Source organism: Mustela nivalis (genome assembly GCF_964662115.1).
Source record: "Mustela nivalis genome assembly, chromosome: 16".
Classification (NCBI taxonomy): domain Eukaryota; kingdom Metazoa; phylum Chordata; class Mammalia; order Carnivora; family Mustelidae; genus Mustela; species Mustela nivalis.
In genome coordinates, this window is record NC_139035.1 from 11,376,869 (window position 1) to 11,402,501 (window position 25,633).

The window sequence follows — 25,633 nt, forward strand, 5'->3', positions numbered from 1 at the left end:
CTAGCTAATAGTACCTGGGGTTATTGGACACTGCTAAGTAGTAAGCACTTTCTACTTGTATGAATTATTTTCATCTTTGTGACAGTTATATAAGATGATTATTATTAGTAAGACTGTTACATTGATGAGAAAACTGAAATTTTGAAAGGTTGCATTATTTGCCCAGAGCTACACCGCTAATGGCAGAGCTGGGATTAAAACCTGGGTGGTCTGGCTGCCGAGGGCATGCAGTTTCCGCTATCCTACGGCTAGCATGGCGGTACGTGCTAGCTCAGCGTCTGAGTCTTTAGGGCATGCTCATTCCCCGCACCATGCTATAGACCAGAGGTGGTTTTGGTTCCAGTATTGTTTAGATTTTAGAAAGGTGCTTTAGTACACATGCTCTGTTTTATGAAGGACTCCCGTTGGGGTTTGGAGCAGCACCTGTAAAGCAGACGCATTGGTGTTTCTACAACGAAGCATCCTTGTCTTTACACTAAATGAGATTTAAAAACAACCCCCCCCCCCAAAAAAAAACTACAATTAGCCCAATGTCAGTACCTGCTGTCAAATGAATTGTGAAAACCTTCTGGCTTTAGCATTGCAGGTAAGGGATTGTGGGACCTGCATAGAAGTCTCAAAAGAGTGTCCAGCGTAGAGAGCACACTTAGTGTGTGCTGCTGGGTACTACTACTATGACTCCCACCAGGTATCATCAGAGCCTTACATCCTCAAGCGCAGAGAGCTGGTGAGACTCACAGCTAGGAGTAGTCTTTCTCATAAGGACCCGAGGAGGGGAAATCTTAAGTCTTAGAGTCTTTCAGCCATTCTTCCCTAAATCAGAATAAGGACGGCTTAAGCAATAGATAGATGTCCTGATATAAGTGTGTTAAGCTCAGAGCTCCTGTTGTCTGTCTGTACTCTCAACGTACAGTGTGAGTCTAAAGAGCAGCTAAACTTGTGTTTCTAGCCTTTCAGAGGTTTGGCTCTTGATGACAGCCCCCATTTTCTTCCCCCATCTTTTTGGGGATATAATTGACGTATAACATTGTGGAGGTTTAACATGTACCAAGTGATGATTTCAAACATGTGTATATTGTAAGATGATTACCATAGTAAGTTACTATCACCTCACTTGGGTTTTTTGTGTTTTATTTTTTTTAATTTGTGAGAACATTTAAGATCTTTTCTCTAAGCAACTTTGAAGTATACAGTACAAGACTGCTAACTATAGCCACCGTGCTGTATATCACGCCAGCAGAACATATTCATCTTACAACTGGAGCTTTGTACACTTTGACCAACATCTCCCCATCTCCTCTATCCCCTGGCAACCCTCATTCTATTCTCTGATTTTATGACTTGGACTCTTCTAGATTCCACATATAAATGAAATCATACAGTAGTTGTTTTTCTATGTCTGGCTTATTTCACTTAGCATATTCTAGTTTACATAGTATTACACAGTGATCTTAATTATGTGATCTTACTACCTTTATTGCAATCTGATCCAAATATAAAATTACTAAATGCTCCTAATATGTACATTTGCTGTTAAGATTTTAAAATTTTCCAGATTCATCCATGTTGTCATAAAAACAGGATTCCCTTTTTTTTTTTATGGCTGAATAATATCCCATTGTATATGTGTGCCACATTTTATTTATTCATTTGTTGATGGAATTCAGGTTGTTTCTGTGTCATAGACACAGAACCCATGAACCCACTGGGAGAACAGTTTAACCGATCCATCATTTCTGCAGATAGGATCAGAAATGAGTGAAGACTAAAGTGATTGCACTTGAAATCAAGCTATTCCTCTTTCCCACCATTTTAACTGATAAAAAATTATAATCACAAGTCATTATAACCGTTTATGAGGATTATCAAGAAATATTCTATTTTATATACAGTGATTTTAATTATATGATCATATTACTTTTATTGCAGTCTAACCCAAATATAAATTCATTAAATGTGCCTAAAATGTACATCTGCCATTAAGATTTTAAAATTTTTGATACTTGAGTTAAACCTATTCTCTGTACTAGGCAATAGCCCTTTGAACTATTTGAAGACATGCTGTGTATAGTTTGTCCTCTCCTTCTTCATGTTAAGGTAGTACTTGTCCTCCTCTTCCCAGCCCCCAGGAACTGGAAACAAGCTTAGTCTCCCGCTCTGCTGTGCCTTCACAGCCCTGCAGTGTCCCCTGTGAGCTGGAAGGTTCCTCTGAGATTAGCTAGTTACACCGAAGCAGAGAGGTAGAAACAGCAATCGAATCAGTTTGTTGAGGCTTATTTATTTATATTTGTCAGTTTTTTGATCCCTAACTAAAATTCAAAATACAAAAAATACTTGTTCCTTTTAGTGTTGGAAAGAATGTGTGAAGTCTACAATTTGTTGAACTGTTAGCCTAAACCTGATCTTCAGGAGTGGTTTGTGTGTGTGTGTGAGTGAGTGTGTGTGTGTGTGTGTGAGAGAGAGAGAGAGATGGGGGTTGTCGTACAGTGGGTAAGAATATGTGGTGTGAAAAATAATATCATTTTCAGTTTATTTTATATTATTTGATTCCCATGAAACTTATTTGTTTTGGCAGCTGCCTTCCCTTATAGCATTGTGTTGGAATTTGGCACGTGGTATTCACTAAGCTCTAGTTTATTTCAGTGTTGTACATTTTAGTCAATTTCCTAGTGATAGTAGATGTTGAGTTTAAATTCCAGAGCAGAGAACTTGAAAAGGAATGTATAATATACAATCACTTGATACAGAGTTAAAAAATACATGTATTTATTTGGCACATGTTTACTAATGTAACTTTTTCAACTGACAATATTATTTGATTTCGGATCTTAGAGTATGAACTGCATGGAAATCATTGATAATGTTGGTATTTATTTTCTTACAGAGAGGAAAAAGAAAAATGGATGACTGAAAAAAGTTTTATTTGTTACATTGTCATATATTAAAAGTTGTATTTCTTTTTCTAGGTTGCTGTAGTGAAACTAAAAAATGCAGATAAGGTATTTGCCATGAAAATATTGAACAAATGGGAAATGCTGAAAAGAGCTGAGGTAAGATTCTAATTATTGGAATATTTAAATAATGTTTCAGAAATAATTTTAGAGATCTATAAAATTATAAAGCCAATAGATGCTTAAATATCATTTAGTAACATTGTACCTTTGGTGGCATTATTTTTAAGACCTAAGACAAGTTCCACAATTTACAATTGTGATATAATGATGATAAAAGTTTTAATTCATAAAAAAAAAAGTTATACTTCCTGACATTTAGCTCATATTGCCTGAACGCTGGATGTGGGGCTTGTATATTTATGTGAAAAGGAGGTATGGAAACCAGTTTATTTTATAGGAAGAAATTTTGCAATAATGGATTTCCAACTTGACGTAACTCGTTTATATTATTCCATATTTATCTATGTTGTGCTCAAAGTGGAAGTCAGCAGGAATTTTGAATGTGCCCTTTAAGAAGTCTCTCTCTGGGGCACCTGGGTGGCTCAGTGGGTTGGGCCTCTGCCTTCGGCTCAGGTCATGATCTCAGGGTCCTGGGATTGAGCCCCGCATTGGGCTCTCTTCTCAGCAAGGAGCCTGCTTCCTCCTCTTTCTCTCTCTGCCTGCCTCTCTGTCTACTTGTGATCTCTCTCTGTCAAATAAATAAATAAAATTAAATTAAATTAAAAAAAGAAGTCTCTCTTTCTCTCTCTCTTTTTTTAAAGATTTATTTATTTGACAGAGATCACAAGTAGGCATAGCTGGTATGGTCTGGTTGGAACTGACATTACACATAGATTTGGGGGGATTCTGGGGATCTCCTGCCATGGGAGATCATGGTGAGTGGCCAGATGGGGTAGGGCACTCAGGGGCCTCAGGGTGGAAGTATTTTAGTATTTGAACTTGTAGGAGGATAAGACTGTTGCATAGGCTCAACAGTAGCTCTGGAGGTTCGGAAGATCTCTCTAAGAAGAAATTAGCTCTTCGAAATCTTTCTTTGACTCCGGGCCACCTCCCGCAGGACATGGCCTTGGGATTGTAGAGCTTCTGCAACTGAGGCAGACCGTGAGGGAGCTGACAGCGTTGTCAGCAGCTGGAGCAACAAGTCTTATTAGTAAGAAAGAGTAAACAAATCTGTTCTAATTGTTTCATGGAAATCATAATTGTAGTCCATTTAGTGTTTCAGCATTAGAAGTTTTAAAAATTGAGTTAAAGTTTGCACTGTTTTCTATGAAGTTGGTATGTTCTGGAGAATTAGAAGAAAAAGGAAGGATCACTGGGTTAGCTTTCATTATAGAAGAAGTGGCAAAATTGGAGATAAAACAAGGAATTGGAAATTAAATTATTTTGTTGAATTAACATTAGTATATATATTCCCTTTCTGGGATGAGATGGAATAAATGTATTTCTTCCTATCCCTCCCATTAAGAACAGTTTTAAAGACCCTGGACATTATATAGAAAACAAATTTAAGGAGATTCTGCAAGGCAGAGAGGAGGAGGTGGACTTTGGGGCCTGAGAAGCAACACTCATTCTGTGAAGCCTGTATTATTCCAATAGAAAACCTGACAGGGACCATACAGAAAAAATTAAAGGCCAGAGTGCCTCATGAGCATGATACAAATAAACTTAAAAACATGTTAGCAAATAGAATTCAGCAGTGTGTAAAAAGACTTGTGGGTACAACATGACTGAGTGGGTTTTACTTCAGGGACACAAAGCTGGTTCAGTATTTAAAAGGAGCTCTCCTTAAACTACCTGAAGGAGTGCATGTATTGCACAGAACACTGGGTGAGGTACATAAACAATGATTTTTGAAACACACACAAATAAAATTAAATTAAATTTTAAAAAACTGCTTAAAACTTTTCTCTTTTAGGAAGAAATTCGACACTGAAATTTTGCATAGAGCTTCATTTTGAAGTAGAGTGGAATTGTATTTCTGTGCTTTAGTTATCAAGTCCTTTTTTAAACACATGTTTAAATAGGGTTTTAAATAGAATAGAGTTTTTTTAAACATATGTTTAAATTCTGGCCATGACTTATCCAGCTTTGGAAAACTGAGTCTATCAGTGATGTTTAATAACTTACAGTTAAGGAGCGAAATGTCTTGATTTTTGACCTATGCATTGTTGATACTTTAAATACTTTTTTTTTTTTTTAAAGATTTTATTTATTTATTTGACAGACAGATCACAAGTAGGCAGAGAGGCAGGCAGAGAGAGAGGGGGAAGCAGGCTCCCCGTTGAGCAGAAAGCCCGATGTGGGACTTGATCCCAGGACCCTGGGATCATGACCTGAGCCGAAGGCAGCAGCTTAACCCACTGAGCCACCCAGGCACCCCGATGCTTTAAATACTTTCTCAAAGATCTACCCCTGACCTGTTGGCTGCATTTATTTCCATTTAAGATATATCACAAATAAATGATTAGTGAGACATGCATCATTGGAAGGTAGCGGGATACCCTCTCTCTTTCTGTACCTGGGCGGCTGAGTTTTGCTAACTAACTCTATGGGTACAGAGGTCGCTGTCACTGCCCGTTTATCATTCACAAACTCTGTCAGTGCGTCAGCAGTCCCTTCCCTTCTCCTGATCTGTGACGGCATCTGAAGAAGCTCCATGACCTTCAGTAACCCCTCATACATATTTATTACATTTTCATCTATTTAGATACTCTGTTTTTAACAGGAGGATATTAAAAAATGGTTTAAAAGGGGAACCCTCCTGCACTGTTGGTGGGAATGCAAGCTGGTGCAGTCACTCTGGAAAACAGCATGGAGATTCCTTAAAACGTTGAAAATAGAGCTACCCTATGACCCAGCAATTGCACTACTGGGTATTTACCCTAAAGATACAAATGTAGTGATTTGAAGGGGCACGTGCATCTGAATGTTTATAGCAGCAATGTCCACAATAGCTAAACTCAGGAAAAAGCCTAGGTGTCCATTAACAGATGAATAGATAAAGAAGATGTGATATATATATATATATATATATATATATATATATATATATATATATATATATATATATATATATATATATATATATATATATATATATAGCAGCCATCAAAAGAAATGAAATCTTGCATTTGCAGCAATGTGGATGGAACTAGAGGTGTTATGCTAAGTGAAATGAGTTAGTCAGAGAAAAACAAGTTATATGATCTCACTGATAGGAGGAATTTGAGAAACAAGACAGAGGATCATAAGGGAAGGGAGGGAAAAATGAAACAAGATGAAACCAGAGAGGAAGACAAACCATAAGCGACTCTTAAACTCAGGAAACAAGTTGACGGTTGCTAGAGGGGAGGTGGTGGGGGGATGGGGTAACTGGGTGGTGGACATTGGGGAGGAGATGTTCTATGGTGAGTGCTGTGAATTGTGTAAGACTGATAATTCACAGACCTGTACCCCTGAAACAAATAATACATTATATGGTAATAAAAAATTTGTTTAGTTTTTTTTTTCCTTAAAGGTATAAGTAGACGTTATTATAGCCTTTATCCACATGGAGTGATGAACCTTGTGCACGTGCATCTTGGCTTGGTTAATATCGATCTGAAACAGGGTTTCTCAGCAGTGGCACTTGTGACATTTGGGGCCAGATGATTCCTTGTGGACCCTTGTGGGGTCTGTCCTGTATTTTGTAGGATGTGTAGCAGCCTCTTTACAGTAGATTGTCGTTACCCCCACATCCCCGGTTCTGATGACTGAGGACAATGTGACCTATTGAAGCAGAAAAGGACACAATGCTTTACATCTGAACTCAGTATCTGAGGCATTAATAGGGATAGTTTAACACCTAAGTACTTATGAATAGAGTCATATGATGTCTAGGATTTGCTTCAGAAAAAACCTTGTACGTGTACACATGTGTATTTTTATGCATGGGAGGGTGGTATGTGAAAGGTGCTGGACAGGAGTTGGACAGGTTGAAGGGGAGGGGGTGTTGATGAAGCAGGATTGAACAGTAGCATCATTGTTGAAATTGGTTGATGAGGATGTTGTAGGGAGGAGGGGGTTGTATTCTTCTCTCTTGTATGTGTTTGAAGTTTTAGGTCACAGTATATATATATATTTTTTTTTAAAATTTATTTTGTCACTGAAACAGTTTGGAATAGATGAGAATGTACTAATGTTTAATCTGTTGACAAAATGTCTTTAGAGCTTTGTTGACTTTGGAGTCCCTAATCAGACGTTTACTAGAATTTAGCTGGAATGTCTGTAAGATTCCAGAAAGCTGTCATAATAAGATAGTCAGGAGCAAAGAGTCTTTTTGGCTCTGACCATCTTTACTCAGAACCATTACCAGCAAATGAAAATCGTAGGTCACTTAAATTCTAAAACATAACTTAGCAGTGAGTGTGTTAAGCGGTTCTCTTTTACTGCAAAAGTGAACCAAAGCATAATGATGTTGATTTTAATAATCGAATTGTCAGGTCAACCTGTCCATTTATTTGGTTTAAGGTTTAATTGTTTTTAAATTTTTCTCTGGTGCTATTCCGTGCATGACTTTGGAAGCTTCATTTGATCAAATAAAATTTATGGGAATACATGGAAAAACTTAAGCTGCCTAATTAGGGGATGTTAATGTTAATTGTTTTGTATATCTTGGTTATTGAGTTTGTTTTATGGCAAATAAGTAACTAAGCCCTCCCTGCCTGTCAATCGAATACTGGGTGATGGCTTTTCAGCGTGCATGGACATGGTGCAGCCGTTAAGAATTAGGTAGTAGGTGAGTCTCTACTGGTGTGGCAAACTGTTCAGTATATCATTACTTGAAAAAAAAAAAAAACGTTACAGAGCACTGTGATCTGATTTGTATAAAGAAAAGAAAAACGAGGGGAAATGGGGTACCACACGAATATTGTGTGTGTGCATGTGCATGCACATGCTTACAGAACATGCTTACAGAGACCCAATTTTCTGAGAAGATACTTTGCAGTTATTGATGGTGACTTCTGGACACACAAGACCGTGTGAGTATAGGGTATGACTTAGGAGACTTGGGTTTCACTTTACCTTTCAGTTCTTCTTGAACTTGCTGACATAGTAGATTTTTAAGTTAAAACTTTCAAGATTACAGATTATAATGTATTGTATAAAATTAGTATTTTTTTAGCCACATATTTCTAAGTATCTCTGGATGTACCTTTGTAATAGTGAAAATATGGTCTCAGAATAAATTAAAACTTTTACAAATCAAAAAGGAAAAGACAGTTCATTAGAGAAAATGGACATAGGGTTCGAACAATTCAGAGACAAAATTCAGATGTCCTGTAAGCATGCGTGGAGCTGTTTATCTCTATGGAGAATTGGGAATATGTTGATGAAAAAAACATTGAGGTGTGGTTTTACACCCATCGTATTGACACATTTAAGAGTCCAATAGTGCCAAATGCAGTTGAGGATGTGGGGTCGGGTAAAGGAGATTTCTATAGTGGGGTGAGGATAGTAATCAGTACACAGGAGAGAAAGTTGGCTATGTCTAGTAAAGTGGAAAATGCTTATAGCTAGCATTTCAACTTCTAAGTATTTGCCCTGGAGAGGCTCTTGTACATTTGTACAAATACATTCATTGCAACATCATAAAAACAAGATTGGAAGTAACCTATGTTTTCCTTGTTGGTTTGTGTACATAAATTCTGGTATATTCAGACAAGCAAATGCCATAGCAGTTGAAAACAGCCATCACTGAGTAAGAACTAATCAAATTGCAACAGGGTAGATAAAATTGTAACATTCATGTAAACTTTCAAAATGTAAAACAGTTGTGGTGTTTTGGACACATACATGTGTGATCAAAGCATATGAAGGGAAGAGCCTAGTATGCCCTAGGATTATTAATTTTATCAGGAGGAGATAGGGAAATGTATAAGGAAGAGGAAGACTACAATTTACTTGTATTTTATTTCTTAAAAATAAGAACAGAAGTAGAGATGGCAAAATGTTAATGTTTATATTATCTAAATGGTAGGTTGGACTGTGGTCATTAAATGCATGCATGCTTTTTTTCTGTTTTTCTTTTTTTTTTTTAACTATAGCAGTATTTTTTAATATAAAATGTTTTCAAATGTACTATTCCCATTGTCCACTTTCTGTGGGTGCTTGACTAGTTGAAAAGTCATATCAGACTTTTCAACTAAAAGGATGTATTCCTTTTCTAGGACGGGAAGTATAATAAACATATTCCTTTTCCAGGACAGGAAGTATAATAAACATTTTCCTTTTCTAGAACTGAAAGTATAATAAACACATTAAGCCATTGTTTGCATAATATATATATACATATATATATATAAAGTGTCCTCTGATTAAAAAACATCTTTGTTTTTCCTTTTCAGACAGCATGTTTTCGTGAAGAAAGGGATGTATTAGTGAATGGAGATAATAAATGGATTACAACTCTGCATTATGCTTTCCAGGATGACAATAACTTAGTAAGAATCATTTTTTATGTTTCTACATTCTTATTAAATTTTTATTGGCAGAATTTAGCATTATGCTCTGTTAAGCATTTTTAAATGTAATTTTTATTTAGAAAACCACTGAATTTCACAGCGTATAAATTGTGTATTTAATATGTCCCCCAGCCCTGGATAATTTGATAGCTTCCTACTAGAATTTTTTATGCTTTTTAATAAGCAAGTCCAAACTAAATCCAGACATTTAAATTCTGTAAGAGGTGCTCAGGATTTTTCTTTTCATGGTTTTCCCAATATATTTTATTTGTAATAGTCTATCATTGCTGGATTTACATATTTTTCAAAGTGGCCACGTGCTGCTTGAAGTAGAGAGCCACATGTAAAATTGAGGCTGCGTCTGATTTTCTATGGACATTATGAACCACGTGATGGAAGAAGTTGGGAACAAGGTCAGAGGAAAATCGAAATCCGAGAAATGCTACTAGTTGAAGATTGAAGGGGTAAAAAGAAAGGAACAGGAAATGAAGGTGGAACTCACCATCATTGGGCCTACTGTTCAAGGCTCTTCATCTTCGAGCCTGAATTTTCATTTCATGGTTTTTTAGCATACGTGTGTTGAATTCCTGCTGTGTGCCAGATACAACACTGTGTATCGGGTTATAAAATTGGTAAGATAGGGGGACTTCGGTGACTCGGTCGGTTAAGCGTCTGCCTTCGGCTCATGGTTGTGATCTTGGGGTCCTGGGATCGAGCCCTGTGCTGCAGGGCTCCTTGCACAGTGGAGAGTCTGCTTCTCCCTCTCCCTCTGCTAGTCTTTCCCACCCCCCGCTCATGCTTTCTCTCTCTCAAAATCTTTAAAAAAAATTTAATAAGATTTCTTACTCATGTGATAGCTGTTTATTGGATATGTGCCATCGGCTAGGCACTGTTTTCTAGATTCTGGAGATTCAGGAGTAAGAAAGACAAAGGATCTCTCTTCTTACTGTTCTAGACAATAAATCCAAAATCAGGCAAATATTATTCTCAGATTATTTCAGATGAAGAAAGTATAACATTTATTCAAACGAGGACTATTATAAGACAAATACAAATTAGCTAAAGCAAGAAGGGAGAAGTGGCAGAGAGGGCTTGGTGAGCCAAAGTGTGGAGATTGAAGCTTGTTTTGTTCACACCGATGGAGGGTCAAATAAGGGGCTTGGAGATGGGGACGGAGAGTTGAGAGAGTCCCATCATATAGCACCTTACGTGTTAACGGTAAAGAAATTAGACTTTCACAGCCATGTTTCTCAAAACAGTGGGTTTTTTTGGGTCATGGAACTCTTGGGTATTTTTTAGAATGACTTTCTATCTGTAAGCCCCGATTGTGAAGCGTAGAGAAATGGAGCGGCCCTGACTGGTCTCTTAGCTTCTTCCTTCTGCCTTCTGTCATGCTCACTCAGGTGTCCCTCACAGAGCCAAGTGTGAAACGGCTGTTTTAGGACCTTGCGGAGTTGTGGCGGCAAGGGACAAGAGGGGTGTTTGAGGGAGGAGAGGAAGCCAGTGTGATCACAGCGGCAAAACGTCAGGAGTACAGGATGGCGCTTCCAGAACTGTAGGGCGGCGCGCTGAGGAGTTTGGACCAATTCTGAGTTCGAGGAGGGCCTCAGGGGAGAGAGTGGGTGAATCGGAGTTTTCCAGCGTCTGACCTGGGGGATTCGGTGCTTAGCAATGGATGAATTGAGTTGGAAAATATATTTGGGAAGGGAAAATATAGAGCAGAGGGAGGGTGATGGGTTTAATTTGATGTGCTTTGGGTTTGAGTTGTCATGTGACCCACGGAGGGGGTTAGGGCTCCTGAGGGTAAACAGCATTGCATCGCCTAGGCAGTCCTTATTTTCTGGATCAGCTTTTGGCCACCTATGGCCTGCAGTGCAAATTTGGCTCACCACCTATTTTTGTACAACCCAGCTAAGAATTTTCACATATTTGAAAAAAAAATATTTTGTGACATGTGTTATAAAATTCAGACTTCAGTGTCCATAAAATTCTGTTGGGACAAAGCTGTTCTTGCTGATGTGTACCTTGTCAGTGGCTGCTTTTGCACGATGACGGCAGAGTTGGCCTCATGTGACAGCAGCTGGCCCCGTGACACGCAGACACTGCATGTGTGTGTTACTCTCAGTGGGCTCAGCGGCCTACAAATTTCAGTGACAGTTAACAACTTGATAGCATTTCTGATGGCGTACGTCTTACGATCCTGTGACATTTTATTATTCATGTCATTAATAGCGCACATGCAGACATCACCGAGTCCGCTTTGCGGGCCCAGCACAGTGCGGGCGATACTGTTAACAAGTTAAATGCCAGCCTGGTGTGCCCGGGCTGCCGCACCACCGCAGGCCTGCTGGACCGGCCAGCGTCCGTGGTGCCTTCCCAGCTCTCAGGAAGGCAGCAGTCAGGAAAGTAAAAAATACAAAACAGTATCTTTTCACTGCAGAACTTTTTCACAAAAACCAAAACGAGCTCTAGTGAGCTTCTGAGTGGCTCGTTTGTTAGCCAGGCAGGAAGACCATGTACCAGCAGTGAGTGAATTCAGTCACGTTTGACTGCTGCAGCCAAAGGAACATGTTTACAGAAAATAAACTTGTCTCACAGTATTCGCCTTTTGGGGGAACGGTTGCTTCAAGAATGAGGAGTGTTGGGAGCATGAGCGGTTGTTCTGTAAACCAGGAAGTGATTCTGAGCAGTCGCTTTTGGCTCTTGAGGTAGAAGAGGTTACAGGTCCTGCTCTTTTGTTGTGACTTGAGGAGGCGTGCTGAATTTGTGGTCCTGAGGAATCAGCCTTTGTTAATACTTGGTGTGGGACAATTACAGCCAATCGTATTTTCAGAGACGTTGAGGAAACCCTAAGTTGCTACAACCTGCCTTGGGATTTGCTAATACGTATTATAAGAGAGAGTGGTGAAAGTGGGTGTGGAGTAGGAAGGGGCTTCATCAGACAGATTTACAAGTTATGTAAAAATATCAAGGGCCCAGAGCCCATGGATATTCATTGTCTCCTTAATCAGCAGGTAGTTTGCAGCAAACACTTGAATCCATCATTTGTTACTGAACCAGGAATATCACTGGTGGACTTCATTCAGTCTTACGGAAACGAGTGTTACCATATCCATGAATTTTCGTCAGAAACCAAAGCTGAATGTTCTCACTTGCTCTTCGCTCAGCCATTCAGTGCTTTTGCAGTGTCAACATTTTGTTGCAGAGGGCCAAGATCGAAACATTTCCGAACAAAAAACCTCACCCTAACCCATTAGTATAAAATATTCAATAGCTTTGAAATTAGCTTTTCCTGTAGACTTGGTATGTTTTAAAAATAAGTTTTGCCTAAAATTGTAAGACAAAACAGCACTTACATCCAAAACTTACACTCTGGCGAAGTCATTTTGTCAGCGAACATTGTTGGAATTGCAAGTCATGTCAAATTGCTTTATCTAATTCTCATGCCATCAAAAGTAAAAAGAAATGAGATCTCTATTTCCACACAGATTTGCAGCACATAGACCACACTACAGTTAGCAGCAGTTTCTGGGATTTGATGCATGTGCTAAGGAAGTGTCCATAGTTCAAAAACCCAGTTACCGGCAGGTGTGACCTTCCACCTAACCTTTAGTTACAAGTGATGAATCTGCAGTGTATCAACATGCACTGAACACAAGTATCAGGAGAAAAATCGAATAGCATTCTCTAGACGCCTTCCAAGTAAGGAACGTGCTCTATTATAATTAAACGCTCACGAATTGATACCAGTAGCCGTCATTGCAGAAGACATTTTCACATGAAACACATAAGTGCTGACACTCATTTCAGGTCAGCACTTGCAGTGGAACATTACCGTGGATTCTGATGATGGGGAACACTGACTTTGAGCCCCAATGAAGCCAACGGTCGTACTCTCCTACCCCACAAAAAGAATTACATTTTTCTGTTAATACACTTGTATTATAAAACTCACACTCACTTATTATTTTATTTTTACTTTTGCCAATAAAATCTGTGGAAATTTGTTTTCTATCTTATTGTATATCTGGCTTTTTCTTCTGGGCCATCCATGCTTGAAGTGTTTACTATCTGGTCCTTACAGGAAAAATTGGCCTCCTCTTGTAGATAACTGTGAATACTAGTAGTAAATGAGAATAACTGATGGGTGCTTGTACAGGGAGAAAAGTTTACCGAGAGAAGCCTGACCTGGAGGACCCAGTAAGGAGGAAACTAATGGGAATGGTCAAGCAAGAAAGAGAGTCCAGGTTCTATACCATGGAAATGAATGAAAGGGGAATTGGTCGTGGTGGAGGGAGATGGTTTCTCAGTCGTGTTAGACAGATTAGAGTGGTTTTTGAAAAATAAACTGGAAATATTGTGCCTACACACAAATCCTATATTTCAGCCTCAATGGAATACCTCCAGTCCTGGACATTGTCTGTACTCCTCTGCTCTTCGCCTTTATTTCTGTTCTCCCTGCTACCTTTCATGCCAGTGCCCATTCCTCTCAGTCGGTCTGTTGAAGTCCAGCTAATATACCAGAATTGTCTAAAAGTCTTCTCCAGAATTCTCAGTTGGAGCTAATCTTTCTCACTGTGTTTCAGCTCGACACTACATTTTTTTTTAGTACTGCCTTTAGATGAGTAACATACATATATGTGCATCTCTAATTTGGGGGTACAGCTTAAGCTAAAATGTACTTAAAGTGCTGTGTAACTTAGTAGTCATGGAGTTTATCTGATTTCAGGCAGTTTTAGGGGTTCAAACAGTGTCATTACATTCCTTGTCTTTCTATCCTTTACACACTTGAAGAGTATGAGAGCGGGCTTCAGACTTCAGATCGTGATCGGTTGGTGGATCATAAACTCAATTTAGTGGGTTAAAACCAGCATTTAAAAACTTTAATAAGGGGCTCCTGGGTGGCTCAGTGGGTTAAGCTTCTGCCTTCAGCTCAGGTCATGATCTCAGGGTTCTGGGATTGAGTCCCTCATTGGGCTCTCTGCTCGGCAGGGAGCCTGCTTCCTCCTCTCTCTCTCTCTCTGCTTGCCTCTCTGCCTACTTGTGATCTCTCTCTGTCAAATAAATAAAATCTTTTAAAAAAAAACTTTAATAAAATAGAAAATGATGGAGTTCAAGCAAGCAATAAGAAGGATTATTGCTTCATGACATTTATTTCTTTTATAATATGTATTGAGTCATCATATAAACCATCAGAATTGTTTAAAATTCATGATGTAGAGCTTTTCACATGCTAGTTGCTCTATTAAATTGAGAGGAGGGGTATTTGACTTGGATTTACCATACGTATGTGAGGTTTTGGGGATGAATGTATCAATTCAAATATACTCTACATAGGTTTGTCAGCAAAATTTGTAGGAGTAAATTAAACACAATCACGTACTTGGGTAGCAAATGTAGAGCAGTTTATTGTGATGGATTTTTGAAAGCTTTTAGGTAATAAGAACTTAAATCCACTCTTACAGTGTTTTCTGTTGTAGGGAGATGTAACTCTATAGAGTTACAGATTGCTTCAAAATCTGTATTTTGGGGCACCTGGGTGTCTCAGTGGGTTAAAAATCTGTATTTTGTTATAAATGTAGAAATGTATAGATGCAGAATAGTGTCCAAATACCAGATTTTGTATAGCAAAATTTTGCCTAATTTTCATTGACAGCCTGACATATCATTTTCTCTCTTCTGAGTGTAGCCTTACCTGTTCCCTTTGCATTTGACTTTAGAATTAACATTTTTTCCCCCAGAGGCATTTCTCCATGAGAAATAGTCTCTATATACCAGTCATTAATTATATTAGACTAAGTGTTACAATGTAACTGGAGCAGGACTGAAATTTACTCATATGGTCAAATCTCCTGTAAATTGCCAATTTTTCTTATTTTAGGGCAAGCTTGTGGTATGGTAGTCTCAAGAGTAGAACTTTTGAATTAACTTGGTTATCATCAAAGATTTGCTTTCAGTATTTATAGAATATTAGAATATAAATCATTTAGAAATCTTGGCAAGTGTAGTTTTAGATTCCAAAAAGGAAATTTTATTATACAGTTATTTTCCAAAATAATTATTATCTCTGATACCCCTGAAGTAGCCAAATAAGTAACACAGTTTGTAGTGTTACATGATTCAAGAGGCTGTGATGAATAATTGCACTTTGATTTATAACCTGCTCAAATATCTCTGCAGCCAGTTTGTGAAAAAATATATGGAATCATAGCAAACATGCATTTTTAAAACATTTTATTTTATTTTTTTCAGTGTTCCAAAATTCATTGTTTATGCACCACACCCAGTGCTCCATGCAATTCGTGCCCTCCTTAATACCCACCACCAGGCTCACCCAACCTGCCACCCCGCACCCCTCCAAACCCTCAGTTTGTTTCTCAGAGTCCACAGTCTCGCATGGTTACGTGCATTTATTTGCTTGAGAAGAATTGGTGTAATTTAATGAATGATCTTAAAATGCAATTAGAATATCTTTTTCCTTAGGAAAAACTCATTAAATACAAACCTGCTTAGTTGCATCGACACGGTCACATAAAATTCTTATCACTTTGATATCATTTAGAATATTCTGAATCAGTGACATTTGTCTCTTCTCCATATTTACTTGTCCTCTGTTTCCTGTTTAGATATTTTATGCCGGAGGGGGGAAAAAAGCCAGGGAAATATTTTAAACAAAAATTTTTATTTCTTGAATTAACATTTGTAAACTGTTTAGAGGATGAAAGACATTTGTTTATTTATTTTTTATTTATTTATTTTTTGAAAGACATTTAAATGTTAGTTTGTAGTTAGTCATATGAACTCCAGACTCTACTGGAATCCAGTTTGTGCTCAAGATAGAAGTTGTTAGGAGGAAGTAAGGAGGGATGAATACAGAGTGGACTCTGCGGATTAACTGTTAATGTCTTTGACAGCAGGATGACTAAAAGAGCTTCCAGTTCTCCCTAAGAAGACTTCTAAAAGCATATCTGTTCTAGGAGATGGTCTTTCTCTGCAACACAGTTCATGTATTGTGTGTTTTCAGATGTTGTCACATTGTTTTTTTGGAATGTAGTTTCTTACAAAGCACAAACTTTGAAATAAAGATTTTTTTTTTAAATTAGAAATTCAGAGTTGGAAGTCTTACGGTATGTTCTATCCATACCTAGGGGTCTGTTTATTTTGGAGGGGTAAAAGATGGGTAAAGACTCAGTCTGTATCCTTATTTTCCTGGGGGTTCTGTACATACTTGTTATATCATGGATGTAGTCAGCTTTTTTAACTGAGCACTGACTCTTTGAGTAAAAAGGAACCGATGTAAGGATCAAGATCCTGAGTTCTGGCTTTCTCACTATTTTAGGGTATGTTTGGTCAGATCCTTTGACTTCTTATGCCTCTGATTCCACAGCCAGGAAGTGGGCATAGCAGCTGTAATCCCTGCCTGCAGCATAAGGGCCCTTGTGTTAATATCCCTGTACCCTCATTCTGTGACTCCTGCACTTTCCATGGTCTGGTCTCAGCTCTTCTTTTCATTCCTCCCCTATATGTGTACAGATTTATTCATATGTGCACCTGTTCTCATCTCATCTTGGTGTGGGTAAGATATTTGCCTGTGACCTTTTGTCCCATTGCCTTGGCCTTTGCAGAATTTTACTCCACTGGTCAACTTCATTGTGAGTAGCTCCTTCCCCCTCTACAATGCAGAAGTCTAGGTATGTAAAAATAAGGTATATGTTACTACAACTCGCTGTTGTCCTTCAGAGATCTCATGGGCATATTTATTTAATTACCCCGTTTGGTGACTGTGCAGGATTCCACAGAATGGACATGTTGGATGGATGCATTTAATGGTTTTCTTGGTGGGCTCTATTCGTACTGTTTCTGATCTGTTGCAGTTATCAAAGTGCTGTGCAGTAAATATACTTGCCCACATGCCCTACACTGTATTCCTAAAAGTGGAAATGCTAGATCCAGGAGTTTGCACCTTTTAAATTTCAGTAGGTACTGTGAAGTTACTCTGCTGAGCAGTTGTAGTAAGTCATCACACCCAAGAACTTGGTGTTGTTTCAACTCACTATTCCCAAAGTAGGAATGGTCTCTTTGCTAATCTAATGGGTATAGAATGGTATCTCATTGTTGCTTTGTTTTTGGCCATGTGTTAATTGGCTAGTTGTATTTTCTCTTAGGTGAATTAACCGTTAAGAGCTTCAGCCTACTTTTGTTGGATTGCTTGCCCTCTGCCCTCTTCTTAGCAGTTGGTGGGAGCTCTTTATGTTAGGATTGTTATCTCCTTGGCATATCTATGAACATTACCTCTCAGTCTATATTTTTCTTAAACTCATTTAAAGGTATCTTCTATTGGGTACTATTTTAAAGATAGTTTATGAGTAGGAGGTTCTTGTAGCAGGTATGATGTATTACTGAGGAATCATAGAGAGCAACCGTGGCCCAAGAGCAGATCCAAGGTGTTTCATATCTTAAATTATGATAAGGGAGTATTAGGGGAAAGAATGGATATTTTACAACTTGTTTTAGATATTTGACTCTCCATAAATAAGTGAATAGTTTTCACACCTTATACAAAAAGAAATTCTGGACGAATGATTGAATGAAGGAATGAAAGAACCTGATTCAGAGATTAGGATCTTTTCCATTTAGAGCTTGCAGCAGCAGCTTCTGCTTATTTCTGTCACGGTATTTATGTTACACTGAACTTGACCACTGATTTGTGTTTTCTTCTCCATAAGGTTATAAATTCCATCAAGACGGAGCCATGTCTTACTCATGTAGCACCTTGTTTAGTGTGATGGTAGTGCATATTGGGTACTCCGTATCTGTGGAATTGTGAATGAGCTTCTTTGTCCCTCACTTGTTCTGTGCTCTATCTGCCATTCCCAAGGAAGTTTTGTACAGAATAAAATATAATATGGCAAGCTCTTAACCCTTAAAAACTGTAACAGTAATACAGTCAAGACAGGCCCAGGACCTGGATTAGGGAAGGGATAGTGGGTAGTGTAGAAATGGATGGGCTCCACAGACATTTAGTAGGAAGTAGACCCAACAAGACCTTGGTGATTTAGTTGAATGTTGTTCTGAACAAAGGAGAAAATAGAAAACGGACTTGCAGCCCTTAGAGATACTCGCTGGGATGTGTACAGAGAAAAGGAGCTCTTTTCCCTTGTGGAGTTTTTATTTGTCTGCTGTTTCTGATCCATTTTGTCTCCCTAATACCAAAACCAGATTGCAAGTGTAGTTCATTTTCAACTCCTTGCTTTTCTTTTGAGAATTTTCTTTTGTGTTTCTTGCTCATTGCTCCCTCCAGTTGCTGAATTCTGTCCTAGTAACAGCTAATTTCCTCTGAGAACAAGGTAGGGAAATAACATGAGGAGGCAAAGTCAGAACTCTGTTCAGCAGGCAGCCCGAAAAGGAAAACAGAATAATGATGTATTTATAATTTTTTTATGCTATCTCAAGGAGGTTTTGTTTACCAGAGAAGAGTTTCAGTAAGGCATGTGGAGAAACTGAAAAGGACTGGACCCAGGGGCTCGGGGTTTGTTAAGGGGACTTACTACAACTGCTCATCCATAGAATATGGATGAAAGTAGGGGAGAGACAATGACACAAGGAGCCTCACTTTTGAATGTGGCAAAAATGTTGAGATGACAGTTTTTTAGCAGTTGCCTGGTAGATGGTTATACTCAGACTGTAAGAACCTGGTGTGGCAGGCACAGCTGTTGCACATGTCAAGACAGGAAGCTTTTGATGGAGGAGACTTTTGTCTTTTTGTCCTCTGAGGTTTTTTTTTTTTTTCTCCTGTGTTTGGTACCAAAGAGTCCTGATTGGCACCTAGGGACTGTTTGTTGAAGGGGTAAGTTACATTTTATGATTTTCTATGTGTAAATGCTTGATTTCAGTTTCAGTAGGAAACTTTTTTATTTGAAAAGTTTTTGCATTTGCTGTTCGGCTCAGAGAACTTCTTTTTTTTTTTTTTTTTTTTTTTTTTAAGATTTTATTTATTTGACAGACAGAGATTACAAGTAGGCAAGAGAGGCAGTCAGAGAGAGGAGGAAGCAGGCTTCCTGCCGAGCAGAGAGCCCGATACGGGGCTCTATCCCAGGACCCTGGGATCATGACCTGGGCCAAAGGCAGAGGCTTTAACCCACTGAGCCACCCAGGCGCCCCTCAGAGAACTTCTTTAAGATGGTAGCTATGGATTTCTTCCCTGCCACCATTACCACTTCTAGTGACATGTTTATTCTAACACTGTTCTGTTACATTAAATTAGTTTGCTCTAATCTTCATGATGGAGTCTGTTAAACATTAGGCCTAGTAAATAGAGCAAGGAAACCATAGACCAGGATTTGAAGTAGATTGTTCCTCTCATTTTCAAGGATTTAACAGTAAAATTAATTTCTTTTATTTAACAGAAATTATACATGCTTATAATTAATTTTAATATATAGTAATAAGAATATGGATTTTCTCAAGACTCTTTAAATTTTAAATGTCAAGTTGGTGATCACTGAAGTAATATCTTTATTTGGTAATAAAATAATCTTAACTTCAAGGTGTTATAAATGACATTAAAATATCTTCTGTTTACTGTCCTTCATGCTGAGTGCTGTACTCTGAAGAAGGTATCATTATTGGAGGTCTACAGATGAGAAAGCTCTAAGAGACTAATTTTTCAAAAGCCGCTTAAAACCCAGAGTCAGAATTTGAATACAGGTATCCCTGACTACAAAGGCCATCCTTCCACTGTGTCTCTTTTTCACTCACCTTAAAAGAATATGTATGATGTGGTAAAACACGCACGTACATATGTGATGTTTAGAAAGCCATCTAGAAAATACTGAAAAGCTATGAGACCACGGGTAATCTAACAATGCAGGGTTAATCCCTGTGAACATTTTAGCATGTACTCCTTGTCTTTCTCTTTTGGCAAACACACATGGTCAAGGAAGTCTCCATGTTTTCATTTATGTCACACATTGTACTCTCTCAGTACTGCTTCAGTGATGACATTAGCTGTGTGGGTTTTCCACTCATCGGAGCGTCCTATGACACCAGCAGAGCCCCCTGCAATTTAACTCAGTTCCGATGCTCTCTCTACCTGGAGACAACACCAGATCCCAGAAGCTAAGCGTTCAAGTCCTACGAGACTCCCTCCTCACCCCCCAGTTACTTGTGCTTCTGATCCACTCCTCAGAAACGGTTAATTTGCCAGAGCTGCTCCCCGGACTGAATATCCGCTGTAGGAAGGAGGTGCATAAGCACCCTGTGATGGAGAGGCGCAGAGCTCACGCCCTCCGCAAGTGTGCCAGTTCTTCCAGCACCACTCGCCACGGTTGCCCAGCTGGAAGCTTACCAAGCCCCATCTTCTGGGTTTTTATGAATGCTTCATTAGTTAGGCATGATTGATCAAGTCATTGGCCATTGATGATGGATTCAGTTTCTAGCCCTTCCCTAAATTTCCAACCTTCTAATTTTGGCTCCCTTGGCAGCCAGCCCCCACCCTTAGATTATCCAAGGGCTTTCCAAAAGCCACCTCATTAACATAAACACAAGTGTGGTTGAAAAGAGGTTTGTTATAAATAACAAAAGCCACCTTTGTCTTCTTCCTTAGGAGATTTTTTTTTTAAGTATTTTTTTTATTTATTTGAGAGAGAGAGCTTGCTTGAGCAGGGAGAGGGACAGAGGTTGGAGGGAGAAGCAGATGACTGTATGCTGAGCAGGGACTCTGACCCTGCTCCATCCAGTGTTACGGGGTTGCAGGGATCTTGCCTCACGGAGCTGAAGAATGAATCTCCCAGACACAAAAGGGTGAAGTGATGTGAAAGTTCATTAAGAGAAGGTGAGAACAGAAGGGAAAGAGAAAGCTCTCTAGAGTGAGAAGGGTCCCAAATGGTCTGCCACTGAGGGCTTTTAGGCAGGTCTTTTATTGAGAACTTGACCAGGGAGCTTGGGGCCTTGAGATTCTTGTGCATTCTTGGTCTGAACGAGGACAATCGATAACACCCTTACTGACTGACTTTGAGATTTGGTAATTTTCTTTCTTTCTTTTCTTAAGATTTTATTTGTTTATTTGACAGAGAGATCACAAGTAGGCAGAGAGAGAGGGAACCAGGCTCCCCACTGAGCAGAGAGCCCGATGCGGGTCTCAGTCCCAGGACCCTGAGATCATGACCCGAGCTGAGGGCAGAGGTTTAACCCTAAGCCACCCAGGCACCCCGGTTTGGTCATTTTCTGTGATTCCCTGTAGCCGGCATAGAAAAATACTCCCTAACATCTGGGGCCAGGTGGTCTGGTCTATTCCCTGATCTCTTGTTCACTCTTTCAGAACCTAGCTAAGGGAGCCCTATCTCTTCCTGCCTACATCTGAGTCCTTTCCTTACTCACCAGGACCCTGGGATCATGACCTAAGCTCGTATGACTGAACCACCCAGGGCACCCCCACTTAGGAGATTCTAAGGGTTTTTTAAGAGCTCTGCCAAATATATATATATTTCATAAATATATATATTTCTTATAAATCATAATATCCTACACATATACCCATAACCATCCATATCTAAAATTAGTTGACTTCTATTTATACTTACCTAAGAAAAGTCCATTCCGCTATTTCTGCACTGTCAGGAGTGGAAAGAGAAATATGTATATGATGGAAATTATTATATTCTCTATATTAGTGTTGACCCAAGTGCTGATTTGATAAATTGTTACCAGTCTAACTGGAAATAAGGAAAAGTTAATGATGATGAAAATGAACTTAACATAATAAAAGAATGTCTTATATTCTGAGTTACTTTAATCACTTTTGGAGAATTAATACATTGTTTCCTCAATGAAATGTTGATGAAACTGCAGCGTATTGTTATAGGTGATGATGTTGTTACTTCGCAAAACACAACAACAAAACAAGGATAATCCTATCTTATTCCCTGCTTCAGGTTTTTTTTTTTTTTTAAGATTTTATTTATTTATTTGACAGAAATCACAAGTAGATGGAGAGGCAGGCAGAGAGAGAGAGAGAGAGAGAGGGAAGCAGGCTCCCTGCTGAGCAGAGAGCCCGATGTGGGACTCCATCCCAGGATCTCGAGATCATGACCTGAGCCGAAGGCAGAGGCTTAACCCACTGAGCCCCCCAGGCGCCCCCTGCTTCAGGTTTTTAAAATTTTATTTTACTGCTTCCTGACATTTACAAGCCTTGTCACGATCATTTTATGCAACTTCTTGTAATTAACAACAAAAGTATTTGACTTCGGGTTATATTACATTTATTAATTTTTCACCTTTACTTTTTATTGAGTCCCTTTTTTCTTTTCTACTTCTAGTACCTGGTCATGGATTATTATGTTGGTGGGGATTTGCTTACTCTGCTCAGCAAATTTGAAGACAGATTGCCTGAAGATATGGCTCGATTTTACTTGGCCGAGATGGTGATAGCAATCGATTCCGTTCATCAGCTGCACTATGTGCACCGGTGAGTAAGAGGCCACACACGAATGGGTTCTGTGAGGGCCAGCAGAGATGTCTTTGTGGGAAAATGATACTTTTGATGGCCATGGGGTAATTTTTTCTCTGTAAACTGTCTGACAGGGATGGTGATTTATTTAAAGTCTTCCTCACAAATGTGTGTTTGTTTACAGTTTAAGATGAAATGAAAAAAAGTGAGCCTCTTTACAAAATAGTTTTTTATACAGGATTATTCTTTTTTTTTTAAAGTTTTTATTTAAATGCCAATTAACATACAGTGTAATACTGGTTTCAGATGTACAGTATAGTGATTCAGCACTTCCATTCCATGCACCAATAGGTGCATTCCTTAACCCCCATTACTGTTTCCCCCATTTCCCACACACCTCCCTTCAGGTGACCAGCAGTGTATGCTCTGGAGTTAAGAGTCTGCTTCTTGATTTGTGTCTCTCTCTTTTTTCCCTTTGCTCATTTGTTTTGTTTCTTAAATTCCACGTGAATGAAATCATGGTATTTGTCCTTCTCTGACTTATTTTGCTAATCAGAATACTTTATCTCGCTTCTTATCGCTGAAAATGGTAAGATTTCATTCTCCTTTATGGCTGAGTAATATTCCATTGTATATGTACACCACATCTTCTTTATCCATTCATCTATTGATGGACACTGGGGCTATTTCCATAGTTTGGCTATTGTAGATAATGCTGCTATAAACATCAGGGTGCATGTATCCCTTTGAATTAGTATTTTTGTACTCTTTGGGTAAATACCTAGTTGTGCGATTGCTGGATTGTAAGATACTTGCATTAACATTTTGAGAACCTTCCATCCTGTTTTCCAGAGTGGTTGCACCAGTTTGCATTCCCACCAACAGTGCACGAGGGTTCTCCTTTCTCCACGTACCAGATTATTCTTATAGCTGTTGACACAAGCTAAAATTTCCTTCTAATATAAACAGCTCATAATAATTTATGTGTAATAAAAAATTTTAAATGTATTGCATACTTTAAAAGGCAGTCTCACATTTTTTTTTTTTTTTAAGATTTTATTTATTCATCAGAGAGAGAGAGGGAGAGAGAGTGAGCACAGGCAGACAGAATGGCAGGCAGAGGCAGAGGGAGAAGCAGGCTCCCTGCCGAGCAAGGAGCCCGATGTGGGACTCGATCCCAGGACGCTGGGATCATGACCTGAGCCGAAGGCAGCTGCTTAACCAACTGAGCCACCCAGGCGTCCCAAGGCAGTCTCACATTTTAAAAGGAGAGAGCGTAGGAAATGATCACAGAGTTACTGGTGAATGAATCATTCAAATGAGGAAAGCTTCGGGTTGTGAGACCATGAGAGAGAGTGACGAGGCGCTAGGAAGAAGCAAATGGAGGACCCGCGACTTCGGAGAGGGCAGGAGCCATCCTCTGAGACGTCAGCACGCGTCCGAATGAGGCAGAGGATTTGCTGTGACCCACTTTGATGGGTCTACTCCAGGGCTTTTGAATCCGTAGGGTGGGTGGGGCTGGGAATTGGCATTTCTGACAGGTTCCCAGGTGCTGCTGCTGGTCCTGCGACCAGACTCTGAGCCTGTCTGTTCAGTAACACAGCAGTGCCTGTTCGTTTTAGGTGGTGGCTGATGCACGTGATCTCTGTGAAGGACAGGAGCCCAGGTGGAAGAGAAAGTTTCTGTTTTAGTGTTGCTTTTTTTTTTTTTTTTTTAAAGATGTGGGTATTTTCAGCTGATTGATTTACTTGGTACTGAACTTCTAGGACATTAGAAAAGGAAGAATATTTTGATTAAAAATTTTGTATTTAGGAGATTTCAGTTTGGCTACTGCCTATTCATATGTTTTTCCCTGTTGATACCTAATAGTCACAAAGGTTTTTTTAAAATAAAACCTAGAATATACTTTATAATATAAACTATGAATATACTTTTATAATGAAAATTATAAAACACAGTGCAGTTTTTAAGATGGTATTATGGTCTTAAGAGCAAATTATGGAATGAGAAAATAAGTGCTTTTGTTACAGGAACTCAAGATCCCAGCTGAGAACTGTCATTTAAAAATATTTTTTTCTAATTTTCTCTAAATTTAATTTTATTTTTTCAGTGTTCCACACTTAGTGCTCCATGCAATACGTGCCCTTCTTAATACCCACCACCAGGGTTGCCCAGCCCCTCACACCCTCCCCTCCAAAACTCTCAATTTGTTTCTCAGAGTCCATAGTCCCTCATGGTTCATCTCCCCCTCCAGTTTTCCCCAACTCACTTCTGCTCCCCTTCACCCGTTATCTTCTCTGTTATTCCTTATGCTCCACAAGTAAGTGAAACCATATGATAATTGACTTTCTCTGCTTGACTTATTTCACTCAGCATAATCTCTTCCAGTCCTGTCCATGTTCATACAAAAGTTGGGCATTCATCCTTTCTGATGGAGGCATCATTGTATATATGGACTATATCTTCTTTACCCATTCGTCTGTTGAAGGGAATCTTGGCTCTTTTCACAGTTTGGCAACTGTGGCCATTGCTGCTATGAACATTGGGGTACTGATGACCCTTCTTTTCACTACATCTTTTATCTTTGGGGTAAATACCCAGTCGTACAATTGCAGGGGCATAGAGTAGCTCTATTTTTAATTTTTTGAGGAATCTCCACACTGTTTTCCAAAGTGGCCATACCAACTTTCATTCCCACCAACACTTGTTTACTGTTTTGTTAATTTTGG

The 25,633-nt window shown here is 39.0% G+C and overlaps 1 protein-coding gene across 23 annotated transcripts in view; it reads left to right on the forward strand.

Moving 5' to 3' along the window:
• CDC42BPA (CDC42 binding protein kinase alpha) overlaps positions 1-25,633 on the forward strand; it is a 329,433-nt gene that overhangs the window by 101,252 nt on the left and 202,548 nt on the right. For all 23 annotated transcript variants that reach the window (XM_082702369.1, XM_082702391.1, XM_082702387.1 and 20 more), the window contains exons 3-5: positions 2,967-3,050; positions 9,341-9,436; positions 22,774-22,922. In XM_082702369.1, the coding sequence (XP_082558495.1) occupies positions 2,967-3,050; positions 9,341-9,436; positions 22,774-22,922 (329 nt within the window). The remainder of the gene's footprint in view (positions 1-2,966; positions 3,051-9,340; positions 9,437-22,773; positions 22,923-25,633) is intronic.